This window comes from Colossoma macropomum, unplaced genomic scaffold, assembly GCF_904425465.1.
Source record: "Colossoma macropomum unplaced genomic scaffold, Colossoma_macropomum, whole genome shotgun sequence".
Classification (NCBI taxonomy): domain Eukaryota; kingdom Metazoa; phylum Chordata; class Actinopteri; order Characiformes; family Serrasalmidae; genus Colossoma; species Colossoma macropomum.
Window position 1 is genome coordinate 14,876,713 of NW_023494797.1, and position 18,042 is coordinate 14,894,754.

Below are 18,042 nucleotides of genomic sequence, written 5' to 3' on the forward strand. Positions count from 1 at the left end.
AAAATAATAAAAATAATTGCAATGGTAAAAATGAGAAATGAGGATTAAAAATGCTGTTTGTTTTCTTTGCTTTAATGTGCTTAAATGTGTACGAATGTGAAAAAGAATACAGACCTGAGTAGATTAACTGTAACAGCGGAACAGCACAGTGCAAGTAAACTAGCCTAGTAGACTGCAGCATAATAATACTGTGTACTGCACATACTAATGAACAGTTTGTGAACAGTAATAGTGGACAGTCCAGTCGCGTTCAGTTCAAGCAGCAGCAGATGAAGAGTGAGAATGTCGGCCGTGTGGAACTTGTTTTCTGTGATGGACATTAGACAAGCTATTTATTATCTCTTTTCGTGTTGAATGTGATAAGAGGGTACAAGACCCAAGAACAGTAGATAAGATGACAAGACAATCTGATATCTTGTCTGTGTCACATTAATAATTCACCAGTGCATTTTTAAATATATTGCAAGGTATACTGTAAGTACAGTATAACTATATTATACAATATAAAAATATTTGACCCTACTTGCCCTAATTTATTTTTAGCCCATCCATATTCAAGTATACGGCAGAATGAATTAACACTCCTCCAGGGCTTCAGTGCTGCATACAAGACTGGGCCTATATTTACTGGACCACACAAGTGGCCAAGACATAAACTGCACATAGCACAATTAAACAGGAAAGTGCAATACAGTAATAACAATTACAGTACAGTAACTAGGCTCAAATATATAGAAATGTGAACAAAAATACAGACCTGTAGATTAACTGTAACAGCAGAATAGCACAGTGCAAGTGAAGTAGCCTATTAGACTGCAGCATAATAATACAGTGTACTGTACATACTAATGAACAGTTTGTGAGCCGTAATAGTGGACGGTCCAGTGACAGAGGCTGTCATGTAATAACGTGGCTCCTGCGAGAGGAAGTGTTTGATTATTATGCCAGAGGCTGCTCGTTTTCTCTCTGCAGTTAAAGTCTCTTTAAGGCTATTTTACAGTGAAATGCTGCTTTGACCCTGTGATCCTGATTTAGCTTTTCCAGTAAAGCAGCTGCAGTAGCCTGTGTGCTCCCTGCGCTGCCCCTTCATCTGGATTAGGAGCTTTTTCATAATGATAATTGATGATAATACATAAACCATACAGGATAATGTTGCTGGTAGGGCTGGATGATGTACGCTACCATTCAAATGTCTTGAATCACCTGTTATTCTAGTCTAAATCACATTCATCATTATTTTTTTTACATTGGGTTGACGGCCAACTTACTGTTCTTTGTTTATTATTATGCATTTCTTTTATACAGTTTTCACAGGTCATGTTTTTTGAGCTAGAACCACAAAACTTTTCAGGATCCTAGAGCCTTTTACAGGAATAGCGCGCTTATTCTTTTGGGACCGATTGCTTGTACATCGTACAGCGTTCATTCAAACGCGGCTGTGAATTCAAATCTAAATCTGGCAACACCCTAGCAACCACTTGGGACCACACAGCAATGGGCTATCAACACCTTAACAACCACCTGAGATAACATAGCAATGGCCTAGCAACACCTTAACAACCACCTGGAATACCAAAGCAACACCCTAGCAACCACTTGGGGCCACACAGCAATGGGTGATCAACACCTTAACAACCACCAGAGATAACGCAGCAATGGCCTAGCAACACCTGAACAACCACCTGAGATAACATAGCAACAGCCTAGCAACACCTTAACAACAACCTGAGATAACATAGCAATGGCCTAGCAACACCTTAACAACAACCTGAGATAACATGCCAATGGCCTAGCAACACCTTAACAACCACCTGGAATACCAAAGCAACACCCTAGCAACCACTTGGGACCACACAGCAATGGGTGATCAACACCTTAACAACCACCTGAGATAACATAGCAATGGCCTAGCAACACCTTAACAACAACCTGAGATAACATGCCGATGGCCTAGGAACCCCTTAACAACCACCTGGAATACCAAAGCAACACTTTAGCAACTACTTGGGACCACACAGCAATGGGTGATCAGCATCTTTAAGGGGAACTCCACTGATTTTGGAAAACTACTTAATCATTCAATGGTTTACCTGTAAACAAAATCGTTCAGAGTGGTTCGGTGTGAAATGCGTCTTTCTAGAGAAATTTACAGAGTCAAAATTGTTCACCATTATAGTACTGGGAACCGGACGTCCAAAGCATTTAATGGTTCTAAAAGCTGCATCCCATTAAATTATTACACAAATGGTTATGAATGCATTGCTTGATACCTGAGACATTGTTTTGTGGTAGTTTTGTTATAAAGTTTGGGCCTAAAACATATTTTTAATATAAACTGTTACTCCATGATTATGTCTGTTTCCTCTCAGAGCCGCGTTCTCATCTGAGATCAGTGCGCACAAGCTAACCTGCTTTTGTAGTTACTAGCCTGTAGCTGCAGTCGTTCAACACGGCTAGCGCCAACAGCAGCTTTTGTTTACAGTTTACAACCACCTGGGATACCATAGCAACAGCGTAGCAACACCTTAGCAACCACATTGAATTTCATTGCAATTGCTTTGTCAAGCCAACTTAGTTTGTTCGCAAATTTTGTTCTCCTAGTTTTTTGTGATATACATTATTTGTAGTGGGTCTTATGTCTGCAAGAAATATCAGTGCTGTTATGAATAATAAATAACCACCATTATTAGAGTTTTTTCACATTTGTTTTGCTTTATATGTCTGCTGTTATTCTTTTTTTTTAAATCTCTTTCTCGCAAGATTTTTTTTCAAATGGCTGTAGAGCCTTTTGGAGTGGAACTCTTCAGGTGTTAATGTTTTATGTAATAATAACTTATTGAAATACTTTAAGCTATTAACAGACACTGGAAGGCATTTTAAGATGTTTTATTCCATATTTCACGTTTTTGGGAACACCAAGAAGTTAATACATGATAAATAACATGCTGTAATTGTCCGTTTTATTTATCTGCTTGAGATCATTTTCATCATGCTAATGGGTGGCTATTCGCTTTCATTCAGTATTAGCAACGTTAGCATTATTGCCTGAACCGTTTATTTAAAACTGAAAAAGAGCAAAGTGACTTTGGGAAGATCCCCTGCTTCTGGATGATTGACAGGAACAGATGGTTTGTTAATCACAGGAAGTCAGGAGAGTTATGGTGATGTTTCATTATGCTTTTAAGTGTTTTTAATGAGCACAAATAATAAACTGTATCTGTGTTTCTCTCTCCATGACAGGAGACTACATCCTCGATGCCAAGCCGAAGGAGATATCTGAGGCCCAGCGGCTGAACTATGAGCAAGTAAGGAGCTTTAACTCTTTTATTCTGTCCAAAGCCTGGCCACCTCATTGGAAACCCCTCCTTTCTAGCTTCACACTGCTGGTGTACAGTTAGAGACTGTGGTACTGATGTTCTGCTCTCCACCCAGCAGTGACACTGATGTGTGTAAAAACCCCAGCAACACAGAGTGTCAGACACACTTGTGCCAGTGTGACCAGTGTGTCAGGTTCACACACTACCAGTGTGACTGCTGTGCTGAGAATGGACAACCACCAAAATAATATCTAGACAGACCCTGTGAACAGAAACCAGTGATAAATGGTAATAAAGTGGCCAGTTAGGAATTCCAAGGAAGATGATTCTAATAAAGTGGCCAGTGAGTGGAAGTGCAGGGTAGATGTTTCTAATAAAGTGGCCAGTGAGTGGAGATACAAAGGAGGTGTATCTAATAAAGTGTCTAGTGAGTGGAAGCACAGAGTAGGTGGTTCTAATAAAGTGTCTAGTGAGAGGAAGTGCAGTGCAGGTGTTTCAGATAAAGTGGCCAGTGAGTGAAGATACATAGGAGGTGTTTCTAATAAAGTGGCCAGTGAGTGGAAGTGCAGGGTACGTGTTTCTAATAAAGCGGACAGTTACTATAAACAAGTCTGGCTGTGTTCTGAAGCTCTTATTTTAGATGCTTGCTGCAGGAGCTGAGGGACTGATGCGTTCTCAGTGGTGTGAGAGACATGGGACACAGTGTTAACAACCAAACACACACTCACTCACACACACACACACACACACACACACACACACGCGCGCGATCCTGCTCAGACAGCAAGAACGTTTGCACCTTCTCACCTCCCTTCCTAAAATAGTCTCTTTTGCCCTCATGCAGTTTGTGAGCTGTCGAGCTCTGTGGCATCCGAAGCTTACGGAAGTGCTTTTCATTCTTTTGGGTGGTGTAGCAATTAGCCTACCTAGACTAGCTTGTGTGTGTGTGTGCGTGTGCTGTGTGTGTATATATCATAGTATATATATATATATATATATATATATATATATACCCAAAAGTAGTGCAGTTCTAGTGTGACTAGATTAATTTTGTTGTCCATAATTGTGGAAATTTGTCCTTAGTTTTACCTCATGCTTACGTACGGAATAGCCTAAATAAAACACATATATTAATACATATAAAATGATCTGTAGTGCAGTTCAACAGTCAAGCAGCAGCATCATTTTCATGGAGGAAAAGATGAAAACAGCTAAACCTAAAAACCCTACAGGAGAAGAAAAACTACTAACTTTCAGTTTCAGTTGGTGCATTTCTAAGATAAAACTAGTACAAATCATGTGGAAAAATAAGAATATAAACTAAAAACATGACATTCGGAATATATCTTTATAACGTTATGCCTTTAAATATAGTATTTTAATATATATAGATAGTCATATCGTAAACGTTGTGATTTTAAAAAAATTATATCGGCATGTGCCTTTCTGAGAAATGCTGTCTGAATTCTGGTTTGTGTTATTGCAGTAGGGTATGGAGGATATTGAGTGTTGGGGGAGGGGATGGTGGTGGGCATAATGTGCTTTGTCCCCTATAGAGAGCGTTATGTAACGCAGCATTAGACTCGTGCGGCCTGGAGGAAGCGTGCACGCAGTGGGTGGGAGCTGGGGGGAAGAGGGGGTAAAGAGAGCATGTCTACTCACGTAGATGTTACTGTTACTGGTCAGGGATGCACAGCAGAGAGAGGGAGAGAGAAGTAGAGTGTGTATTCTGCGTTTTGCTCAAGTATAAATGTAGAGTGATGTTGGCTTATATCAGTCATCTGATTCCCCCCCCAAAAAAAACCATTTACAATATTGACCACACAATTTTCATATCACTCGGACGCCACTATCACTGCGTACAGACCAGCTGTCACTGCATCCTGTTCATACTGAAGACTGTATACTGTGTCTGTGCATGAGAGGGAGAGGGAAACATATGGCACATAACATTCATAATGTACATACATAACATGTATAATGCATGTCGAAGCAGCTGTCGCCCCGTGCTGTACATTCTAAAGATTAGATCTGCATGGTTCACTCTGTGTGCTGGGGGTGTGAGATATGAGCTCAGATTTATACTACAGTATTTTTACTCTTTTAATGATAACATTGCCATGTGATATCACAATATTAAATACTACTACTGCTACTACTAATACTTCTATACTACTACTAATACTATTACTACTACTACTACTACTACTACTATTACTACTGCTACTACTAAAACTACTACTACTAATACTAATACTACTACTAATACTATTACTACTACTATTACTACTACTAAAACTACTACTACTACTACTAATACTACTACTACTACTACTACTACTAAAACTACTATTAATACTATTACTACTACTACTATTAATACTACTACTAATGCTACTACTAATACTATTATTACTATTACTACTATTACTACTGCTACTACTAAAACTACTACTACTACTACTACTACTAAAACTACTGTTAATACTACTACTACTACTACTACTATTACTACTACTACTAATAGTACTACTACTACTACTACTAATAATAATAATAATAATAATAACGATAAACGATAATAATAATAATAATAGTTAATAATAATAATAATAATAATGATCTCATCATCATCATTGTTATTGTTATCAAATGTTACTGGCATATAAAAAGTAAGAATAATCAATAAATATTATTAATAATAATAATAACCATCATCGTCATCATTGTTATTGTTATCAATTTTATAGGCACTTTAAAAGTAGTAAATGAAACAAGTTAGCATTGGGTGGTATAATGCTAACAAGGTATACAGCAGTATTTAAAAAATTATGACTGCTTAAAAATTGACAGTATTTTTAAAAAATCATGACTGTATTTCAAAGTTATGATGTGTCAAATTTCTGTCCCATGTCTAAACAGCCAAATAAACACATCCCCCCATTTTAGAGGGATCGCTGATTGGTGATGTTGGAGCTGACCAACAGGTGGTGCTGATAGAAAGAGGGGAAAAATCTGAGCCAGGAAAAAGCTCAGAAAAACTAAGCATGTTAGTGACTCCAGAGAACTTAGACGCTGTGTCCCATGCCAGATTTCCTGTTTGCGTCGCAGCCCCGCTGTTCCCGCTCCTGTCAAGTTATTTTAAAGTTCTTTAAAGATGGAGCCAGAAACTTTGATCTTAGTTTTTTATTTTTTCATTTATTAGAGCTGGAGATGCTTATGTCTCCTCCTTGGTCCCTGAAATAAAACAAAATGTTAGTGTAAGTTTTGCTTCAGACCACATTGTTTTTTTAATATTTGTATCGTTGGCTGTTCGACTCAGTTTAAACCCAATTCATATATTTAAAGTGTCTCCTCAGCCGCTGACGCCGCCATGTTCTCGAATCCTTGCCGACATGCAGTGAACCTCAGGATATGTTGGCTGGAGAAGGATCCAACCGTTGGATCCTTCATTGCCATGGAAAAGGAGGATACTTCTCGGCTGCATATGAAGGAGCCTTCAAAATGGGACAGCCTAGTCGCACCGCTGTGACGCAGTCGGCCTTCAAAAGCAGCCTCCGAGGGACGCAGCCCCTGAATTGGGACGCAGCTATAGAGAGGAGAATTACCTCTGTAATGTCTTCCGGGTTTCTCAAACACTAGAGGGCGCTCCCGAGCTAGTCCAACATGAATGGATTAAGACATTGCGTTTGAGCAAGATCATTGTTTATAAATGCTTCAGCACTTTTAACATAAAAGAATACGATAATTTCCCGAACACAGAACAGCATAAAACATTTCAGCACCACCATATTTTTGAGCACTTTTGAACTCAAGTTATAGGAATTTAAAACGGCACCTCATGTGCATTCATGACATCGGTGAGCGCGAACAGCCAATGAGCTTCTCCACTCGCCGACCAATCAGCACTCAGTTGCAGTAATGTTAGCGTTCTGCTACCCAAAACCCGTTTGCTGTAGAAAAAAGGAAACATGTAGGTGAGTTCTCTTTGCTTTTTGTAGTAAAAAAATACATCCTTCTACTTTCTAAAATTTAAGGAAAGTTCTCGGCAAGTGATTAGAAACTATTTTAACTTTTCGTTTTTAGCCATTTAGCTCAATCCACCCCATTCATTGAGGACTCGCTCATGGGCACCTTCTGGTGTTTCGCAGTCCTGTTTGTGATATAACAGGGTCAATAGGAAGAGACCAGGCTCCTCATAAACCGGCTCTGGTGGCTCAGCAATGCCTAAGAGCTAAAAACACCCCAGAACACATTCAGTTTCAGCTTTCTCTCTAACACCAGTCACTCGACTGCTCTTAGATATCCTCCAAACAAGGTTCATTTTAGCATCAGTTAAATAGAGCTGAGCCTGTGTTGTGGCGTGTGGCACATTTGGCCTACTAACCAAGCTATTCTTGGCTTAGCCAAAACATTACTGTCCCAAACACACAGAACGGGTTTAATTTCTGTGACTCCAATATCGGTTACTCGTCTTTAAATCTCTCAGACCTCGGTTTCATCTACACTTGTTTTCAGCAGAGCAGCAGTTACTCAGAATCAACCTGTACTGTGGTGTGTGGCACTGTTTGGGTCTGTAGCTTGATCGGCTAACTTAACATTAGCTTGGCAAGCAGGTTGAAGACACCAAACACCACGGAACAGTGTTAATTTTGCCTTTCTGTCTCCTCATCACCAGTCGCTCGACTTCACACTCATTATCAGTGCTTCAGTCAGCCAGAATCCAGCATGTTCTGTGCTGGGCAGAGCTGTTATCATGCTAGCTAAGCTAATGCTAACCAGCTCCTCTCTCCTAGTTAGCAGTGCTGTTTAACGTGTAGCTGTTAGATAGATGGCTGAAAATCACTGAATTCACTTTTTTGGTTTGTTTATTATATTTTGTATATTATAAAACATTCTCCGGCCGTATTCCAGCATATATTACTCCAGTGATGTCTGTAAATAATGGTATTTATCAGACTCGCTCCAGTGGTTGCATCACATGCCAGGTACCGAGGGTTTTTACTGAACTGGGAAAATCTGCCTTTAGTTACAGCACCAGTGAGCTGGACCTCACTACAGGAACCACTACAGCTCAGCTCGCTGGGTCACTCGGTCACTTTAAACTTCTACTGTCTAACCACCTCCGCTCCGCCTGACACTGTTTAAACTGATTTTTTACCATTATTATCTTATTTTCATTATTTATTTATTTATTCACTTGTTCATTTATTATTATTCATATTCTTATTTTAATTATGTTTATTTTATTATTATTTTAGTCATTTTAATTCATTTTTAGTTTCCTTTTTGATCTTATCCTCCTTTTGTTTTATTTATCCTCTTTTGATTTTATTAACTTTTGCATTTTAGCTACGGTTTAATTATTGTTTTATATTTTCTACTGTATTTCTATGTATTTTTATTATTAATTTCTCATTTTTAATACTTACCTAATTTGAGTCATTTTTTTATTAAATTTACTTTTATTATTTGATATGTTCTTACACATTATCAGTCCCTTTTCCTGTATCAACTCGGCAACATTGTAAAGGAGGGTCACCCTCAAGGTTCTCTAAGGTTAAATAAAGGCTGATTGTTCATTTGGTGACCATGTAAGCCAATTAAAGTTGTTAATTACTTTCCATTTTGAAATGACGCAGGACGAGATGGCACAAAAGCGGCATAAATGCTACATCGCTTATGATGCTTTTATGCCCCCCTTAACCCCCCGTAATACCCTATACAGCCATAATATAGACGGTTTGAAGGTCTCTATCAAGTGGATGTCGCCCAACCCTGATACACGTTCCTTCATAACATTATAACACCCAACACAGTCAGACAGTTTGAATCTGAAGGCTTTCTTTTCTTTATAAATGCTAAATGCTGACACACATTGTGTAGTTTCTTCAGTGCCTCTTTATGGAACTATTTCTCTTTTGTTTTCCTCTCCAAGCTCTGATTATAATGTTTAGCAATAATATCTTTCATTTATAGAGCACTTTTCATACCAGTGGCAGCTCAAAATGCTTTACAGACAGATGATAAAGCTTAAAAGTGATAGAAGACACTGTGAGTAATAATTTAAAGTCATATAAGATAAGATCAAAGATAAACACCAAAGAGATGTGGAATTTTAATTAGATGATAAGTGAAAGAGATGCATTTTTAAATGTTTCTGAAAAAGTGAGCGCTGAGCTCAGCTGTCTAATAAAAGGTGAATTGAGTTCCACAAAGTCTCTCCATGTTTGCTGTGTTTTATGGAAGGTGTTTTGCAGAAGGTCAGTATCTGCAGATATAAGGTCATGTGCTGGAACATAAACAGACATGTTCTGTGATGTAAGCTGTGCTTTAAGGTCTTTTAGAGCCTCCAGAAATAGTAGCAGAACTTTAAACTCTGTCCTAAAAGATACAGGCAGCCAGTGCAGCAAAACGGGAGTGATACGAGCTCTCGGTTTGTTTTCGTTAGGATCCGTGGTGCCGCTTCTATGTCGAGTTGTAGAAGATGTATTGTTTTGTTTCCTCAAGAAGCTTTGTGAGAAGAGCATTACAGTAATTAGCTCTGCTTGTAACAAATGCACAAACAAGTTTCTCTGAGATGGAAAAGGCCGAACTCTCCTGTTTTTCCCTCTCCACTCATTCTCAGATCTGTTTTGCCCTTTGTAGTTGCAGAACATTCTCTAAAATATTCCACTCTAATAAATACGTCTTGCTGTTCCATACTTTCTAAGTTTACCGCTCTACTCAGCCTGTTGGATGGGTTATACGAGCTGATTCATCCCTCCTCGTCTTGTTCAGCAGTTCTGTTCTGTTTGGCCCAATATAGCACTACAAAACAGCGAATAAAGAAATTGCAAAAGTGCTGTTGGTGATGCAGTTACTGCATTTCTCATATCTCATAGTTTTAGCATTATTGAGCCAGGAGAGAAAAGAACAGGCTGAAATAGGGCGAGCATATGCTGTCGTCAGTCGCCCTGTAAAGCCTGAAATACTCAGTGTTCAGAGTCAGTCGGGCTGGGAATTTTTCACGCCACATCATCCGTCTGTATGTATTAACGTCACACGTACAGACTCAAAAAGAAGGTCCGGCCTGATGTTTCGGTCTCAGTTCAATATTAATATTATACTATGAAGATATGATGACAATAGTAGATAATTCACTCATATCATTAGAAGACAAGTTGTCTTTAAATAGTCTTTCAATCTTCAGATTCATCTGTTCTGAGGGGCCTGAAGCACAATCCATGTTGCAAAACGTTCTTCCGCAATTTGCACGCAATGACACGTTCCTACAAGAGAGAAAATTACATAGTGTAGCTTTAAACTGTGCATGCTCATGTTTAGGTAGTCTTGGGGTCGGGGATGTGTGTGGTTCACAGTTTTTGGATCCATGGCAAAATCTAGATTAGGGCTACCAAAAACGACCAAATACCAGAAATAACAAAGGAGTTATTACCAAATAGCTCTTATGTAGCTGTCAGCTTTTAAATTTAGCGGTTGTTTTATGCATTTGCTAACTAACAAGGAAGACAATAAAGATGAATACCTTATTCAAATGATGAATGATTTAATGAACTTTCCTGCAAATACAAAAGATAAATAAAACTCCAGTATCTTTTTCCTGTCAAAATTTAAGACCAAGAATGTGCAAAGTAGCAGCAATAAAATATAACAAAACTAAATCAGTTTTCCTTTAATTAAGTAAATTAAAAAAATCAATCTAAATGTTAATTTTAAATTTAAACAGCACAAGTTGCTGTCTGTCTACACTCTGTTGGAACTATATTTTACAATCACAGGTCTTTATTAAAACGGAGGAAAGTCAGCGTCTCTCCGTGCTCTTGTGAGAGACTCGCTCTCCTCTGAGAGCAGGTGTTCCCCGCAGAGAGGATGCGCTCTGATGAATCGGATGGTTTGTGGCAAACTTGTTCTCTATGAACAGTTAAATTTGAACCATTTTGTGTAAACATTTCATTTCAGCCGTAACCCTTCGTCCTGTTTCCCTGTGTGTTTGCATAAATCTACCTCCTGAAACTCTTGGTGAGTGATGGCAAACGTTCACGGAAAAGAGAAAACTGCAATTTGAATGCACCTGTGGCCTGGACGTTAAGACAGCGATCCAGTGTTTAAAACTGTAAACGTTATTTGGGAAGTAAACAGGGCTTTTGTGAATAATTATAAGTTACTTGCTTCTCTGCTCCAACTCCATTAACGATTCCAGAGAACATGCGTTTAAAAATGGATGATGTTGCAGCTCATAACATGAAGTAGGTCGGCTTTTAACGTTAACATTATCTAGCTAGCACAGCTAACTTACTGAGAATTAATCTTCTTCAGCCATGTGACTCCGCCACGTCCACTCTGCGACATGGAAGCTAAGGCTTTGTTCACACAGCAGGTGAAAGTGGCCCAAATCTGATTTTCTCACCAAATCTGATTTTTTGTTTGGCTGTTCACATTATCTTTAAAATGCGATCGTCAGTCTGAACAGATCAGCTCCTAAACTGACCCGCATGCGCAAAAGAACAACGCGTCTCATTGCGTCACGTGGCTCATCCAGAGGTAAACAATCCTGACTATCAACGAACGCCAGTCGCTCCTGAGGGTTCAGCTTCATCTTCACCAGCATCACAGGAGCCATCATGAAGCTTCACTGACTGACAGCTGGGCTCATCACCCAGAATGTGTTCAGCTTGCCATCAAAAGGGCACAGTCACTTCTTTGGTTCGTGTTCTCGGATTCTTTAAAATTTGCTTTCAGACTTTTAACTGTTCTTTGACGCTGCAGCCTCGCTGTCCTGCGGCCGCGTTCAGCCATTTGTTTCAACATATCTTCAAACACGGAGGTGTTTTGGATAAGTTTCTTCTAATTTTTGTACAGAAACATCTGCCTAAATGTTTATTAGGTCTCAGCAGCGCGAAATTATGACAAACATCGAGTTGGATTGACGTATAAGATGCGTGAATTCTGATCTGGCTGTTGAGAAGATTTACATTAAGATATGCAGAGCATATTCATAGTACAAACCTTGTCAGTGAACTATGAGGGCAAAAAACCCCAAATAATCATTCATTAATCATTAATCGTAATCGAGGTAAAATATTCAGTTAATCGTGATATTGATATGAGGTCATATCGGCCAGCACTAGACGTCACCAACTAATTGACTATTAGTCGCCAACTAATTTGGTCGTCAATTTTAGTCGACTAAGTCAAATAATCGTTGCACCCCTGATCTAGATCATGAGACAACATCATGCTGGTGCTCACTTTCATGCTGATACACTCTCAGTTCTACTGTGTGCTCAGAAAAGCAGCATTGCTCCACAAACCCCACCAGCTTTATCAGTGTCATCAAAGCCCTGTTTTCTCAGGTAATAACAGCGCTGGAAACAATGCAGGCTAATTATAGTGTTGCTGCTGCAGTTTAGGTGTAAAGCTGTCATTATTTCCTCAGGAAGCAGTTTTTATTCTTGATGGATGTGATTTATTGTTTAGCTGTCGTACTGCCCTGTTAGTTAGTTAGTTTGGGCTGAAGTTCTTTTTTCCTTTTTAAAACGTCTCCACTCTCACTTCTGCACACTCGAGTCTATTTTTGAACGTGGGCTTGTAAGAGTGAGGATACTCAGACTGAAATAGCAGCGTCTCTGAAGCTCGTATGTGTGTGTTTGTTGTAGATCAGTGTGTGTGAGTAGGTGGAGGCTGGCTTTGGTTCGTCAGTGTTGGTTGTTCTTCTGTTCTGTTGTTATTCTGAGGCTGTAAATGGTCATGTGGACTGGCAGGCCGACTCCAGGCCTCTCTGTAGGACTGGCTGAGGAGCAGGCCAGGGCAGTATGGCCTAAAATCTAATCGCAGTATATTTTTCCATACCATCTGAGACGCTTTATAATTATTAGGACCCTATTGATGTGAAATTTTTGTGGCCAAGGCTGATTTTAAGTAGCTAAAAATGATGATAATCAATGTCTGCCGATGTAATTGTTTTTTGTATTTTTAGTTAAGCAGTGCTTTACTGACAGATATGATTCAGTTGTCATTTCTTAAACTCAAATAAACAGCAGATTTCACGATCTTAAATATTGTATAAATGTTGTAGAACAGAGGTGGACAAATTTTAGTGCACAATTTCTATTTATTTGCTGTGTCAAACATATCGGGAAACTAAATAAAATATAAAATGTGCCATCACTTTTGCACAGGCTACATTATTTTATTTTTTATTTTGTTTTTTTCTCACAATATGTTAAATTCGGAAAATAAGCAGCAATTGTGCGTTAAAATGTGCAGGACTGTGTGCTCTGTAGAGGATGTTTTTACTTATACTCACTTAGAAAAAGTTATTTTCGTAGAAAAAGGTTTTTTGAGTCATGTTGTGCTCATGCTAAAAGTTTTAGATATATTTTGTGTTTTGTGCTTTTGTTATTTTAAAAATGATGTTCTTTTGTGTTCAAATTGACCAGTTCAGCATGTATTGCTGTAATATACATATGCATGTCATATGCAAAAGTTTTAACACACCTGGTCAAATGACATTTTTGTTTGTTTTTTTAAAATAACTTTTTTATAATAGTAACTTTTATTATTGCATTTATTCTGCAAATTTCAAATTTTAGCCCAAACTTCTGCATACCTCTGTAGTTTAACATGGGTGATCTGATCATAGGAGATGGTGAGTTTGAATGCCAGTGATGGTGTGGCTGAAAAATGTCAGTGAATTACTGACGATATTTTGGCCAGTATCTGATAAAACATGTCAGTATCTGTATATCACTGCTGTCAGAACAAAACCTTCTATCTCCATTTTTGTCGTTTCGCAGTGTTTATAAAAAAGCGCACAACACCACAGTGTACCACGTTAGCAATTGTTTGAAGTAAATGCTTTAGCGAAAATACCTCAAACACAGGCAGTTCAGCTACAGTGAGGATATGGTTGAATGGAATTGAAGATGTAAAGACGAGATATATATATATATATATATATATATATATATATATGTATATGTGTGTGTGTGTGTCTATATGTATGTATGTATATATGATGGGAAGTGATGGGATGGGTGTGGGTGGAGAGTAAAAGGGGTTGTACAGTATTTTTGTTGGTTGCCATTTTAAGTATAACTCAAATAAAAATGTGATTACCAAAAATGCAAATGAATGTAAAAATGTATTTAATTTTATAAATTATCGTTTTATCGCCCAGGCTTGAAAGTAATGTTCTCTTCTGTCCTGATTCATCTCACTGATGCCATCTGCTTCCGCTTCTCCCATTCAGCTAACTGCATTTTTCAGGGATACAGTGTTTGGATTATTCTGTGAAGGCCTCACTTTGTATCTCTGCAGGGATAAGATGTTTGAAGCTAAAAGAGGGACTGATTTTTTTTTCCGATTTTAAGCTTGTGTTGTTAGCTTGAATGACAACTTTTGTTTCTCTCCAGCGACAGTGGATCATGGCTGTGATTTTGCATGGCTGTGGGAAAATGAGAGGCAGAGAGAGGAGAGTGAGACGCGTGACTAGGAGATGAAGGACCTGCCAGTTCATTGAGAGGCCAGTCTGAATTCACAAAGCTCCTGTGTACTCAGTGATGTTTGTTAAACTCAAATACGCGCTGCGCTCTCAATACACTGTCAGATTTACACTGAGAGCTCTGAAAGGTTGAGTGCTGCTTGTCGGACACTGTATTTTTAGCACAGCTCTTGTATAACAAGAAGGAGAGTTGTTGGAGTCGTAAGAGCTGAATGATATGGACAGAATACTAGTTTGGAGAGTAAATATTGGTCCTTTTGTGATTGTGATGTGCTTTCTGATATATTAAAGGGCCCATAACATGGAAAACCAAACAGTCCTTGCTTGTAAAAGTGTTTGATGTGGTAGGTAAACACTATTAGAGTTTAATAGCATACCATTCAGTCTCTAGATACATGCTATTCATGTGTAGAAACTAAGCTGCAGAAATAATGTTTGCCTTTTCAGCTTATAAGGATTTAGCTCCGCCCACTGAAGTGATGAAAGGAGTGTTTCAGCTCGGACTGCGTTTTGAATGAGGTGTAAGACAGAGCAGCCAATCAGAACAGAGGCAGTTTACATATACCAGCCTGGCACAGTAACAAAAACAGCCTGTTTAATTTTAAGGGACAAAAAGAGGTTGGAAAATGTTAATGAAAAAATCAGTTATGACTTTTTCTGGTACTTAAACCTTACAAAAGTAGACTTCAAAGAAAAAGGAAATACGTGAAATTGTACGACATGAGCTGTGCCCTACATATTCCCACACACCCACTAAAACCTTATATGTGGACATCAGGGGGGTCAAATATAATAAAAAGAATTGTAGGTTCTTTAAAACATTATTGTTAAAACAATAATATGACATGGTTGAAGGTTGGACTGTATAGTTGACCAAAATAATTGACTTTTTTGTGAGTTTAGAAGACAATTTATGATAGAAATGCGAAACTGCAAACAATATCCAAGCATGAATAATATGGTAAAATATAAAATGATTTTTAAAATAAATCATAACGATAAAATAGTAATACAATATAAATATAGCAGGGATAGAAATCAACAGAGATAATTAAAATAATAAAATAATAAATAAATAAATAAACGGTTCCTTTTTTTGGATAGCCCCTGTAGATTGTCTACAGATGTTCGAATTGTTAACAAACTGTCTGGTGAAACTCAGGCCATTCTTAATAGTGTTAGGGTTAGGATTAGCACCAAGGTTAGGTTTAGGACCAGGGTTAAGGTTAGGCTTAGGGAAAATGATGGTAAATATAATAGATATTTAGTTCAATGTAAATTAAATGTAAGGTAAGCATCTGCAAAGCCTCTACAGTGGGCAATCCTAGTGAAGTGTACCAAATAAGTTAATGAATAAATAACAATAGTAATTATAGTAACAAAAGAATATCAATATTATAAAAAATCTTTTCTCTGAGCCCAATATCAACTGGCAAATGATATACTGTAGGATGGAGAAAGAGTGCTGTGGTGCAGGGAGGGCTGTCCGGCAGGGCTATTAGGACAATGGCAGGCCACACACACACACACACACACACACACACACACACACACACACACACAGAGACACTGGGGCGAGCGTGGGTGGGTGCCGGGCACCGTGCCAGGCTGGAGCAGGCCTGAATGGGGCCAGTGGGTGGACGGGTTTTGGTTGAGCTGTCGACCCTGACGCACCTCCGGCCTTCAGTGCCCACGCTGGGCCAATACTGGGCCACGCTGCCTGGCACCCACTGGAACTGGCCCTGGTGTACTGAATCACCCTGGAGTGAGTTCCGGTACAGCAGTGACTCAGATTTCACAACAACACGACTAAGCAGTTTAGCAAAGGTGTGTGATGATACGCCTGTTCCCTGATGGTTGGAAAATAGTGTCAGTGCATCGTGATGGATTGAACTGAAGGTCGTGATTCAACTGTATCGATTTGATTGTAATAATATTCAGTAAAATCTGAGTCAATTTTTTTTGCCAAAATAAAATTCTCAGGCTAAATTCATATGAGGCAAAATAGAAAGAAAAAAGCTTGTTTTATTAAATTCTGGATTGTACCAAATAATCAAATAGAGTTGTAAAGATTTAATGATGCATTGAGCTGATTCCTAAAGACTCAACATCAGATCTAATGGAGAGCCTTTCTCATTCTAATCTAATCATAGTAACTGAAAACAAACTGCTTTCAAATGATGAGTCAAATCCAAGCAAAGCAGATCTAAGTGAATCATATTGATTCACATTTAAGCAGGCTACAGGGGCTCTCACCCCAGTGGAAATCTGATTGGCCGTTTAAGTGCCCTGTCGCTCCTGTCCAAGCATCTCACTGACTGATTACAAAAAAAAAACAAAGTTAAAAAACCTCTGAACCCAAGAGGCCCAAATCATATGCAAATTAGTGATGGGCTTTTTTAATTGATTCTTTTTAAAGAAACAGTTGAACCAGTTCACCAATAGCCAAGTCAAACAGTACTGGACTTTTTGGGTGCATTAACTTAAATAATAGCATAAAACACGGTATTATAACATATTAAGAACAGTCTCGTTGAGTTCTTTTACATTATCATTGTCTAGAGCAGAGGCTGGGTCACAGCAGTGTGCCGGGGGGATAGCTAGTAACTGCAGAAATACCTAATTTTAGCAGTTACCTAATTTTATTAGTATTATTAATAAATGTGCTATTTATTTATTAATATTTATTATTAATAAATGTGATTATTATGATAGTGTTTTTTTTTTCCATGTAAGGCTAAATTGAGCACGTCTTATTGGAGCCATAAACAGAAAAAATAGGCATTGAAAACAAGAACAAAATGGTACCAAGACACTTTCTCTCATATATATATATACATACATACATAGTCGAAAATAATATGACAGCTACATAAAAATGTATTCATTGCTAGTGCTGATACTAATACATTAAAACCATTGAGAAGCAAATGAGGCTATGAAGCCAGTTGCTTTGCATTTAGGGGATGTTCTTTGATAACAGCAAAGCATAGCCTAGTCATTGTGCTGCACTGAGAGAGATTCTGAGCCCATTAGTGAAGTAGATGTAGGGGACCTCAGAGTCAAGCATTCATCATTATAAATGGAGGAGACGAGAATAAAGGTATGTTTATTTGTGAATCACTTAATTGTTCAGTTGGATATTTGATTCGTTGAATTGTACGCTTTAAGAGAATCAGTTTCCCATCACTAATCTAAACTGGATCAGTGTGTTATATG

At 38.3% G+C, this 18,042-nt stretch overlaps 1 protein-coding gene across 1 annotated transcript in view; it reads left to right on the top strand.

Moving 5' to 3' along the window:
• mindy2 (MINDY lysine 48 deubiquitinase 2) overlaps positions 1-18,042 on the top strand; it is a 54,439-nt gene that overhangs the window by 21,865 nt on the left and 14,532 nt on the right. Inside the window, exon 3 of the mRNA XM_036584393.1 lies at positions 3,241-3,305. Within this exon, the coding sequence (XP_036440286.1) occupies positions 3,241-3,305 (65 nt within the window). The remainder of the gene's footprint in view (positions 1-3,240; positions 3,306-18,042) is intronic.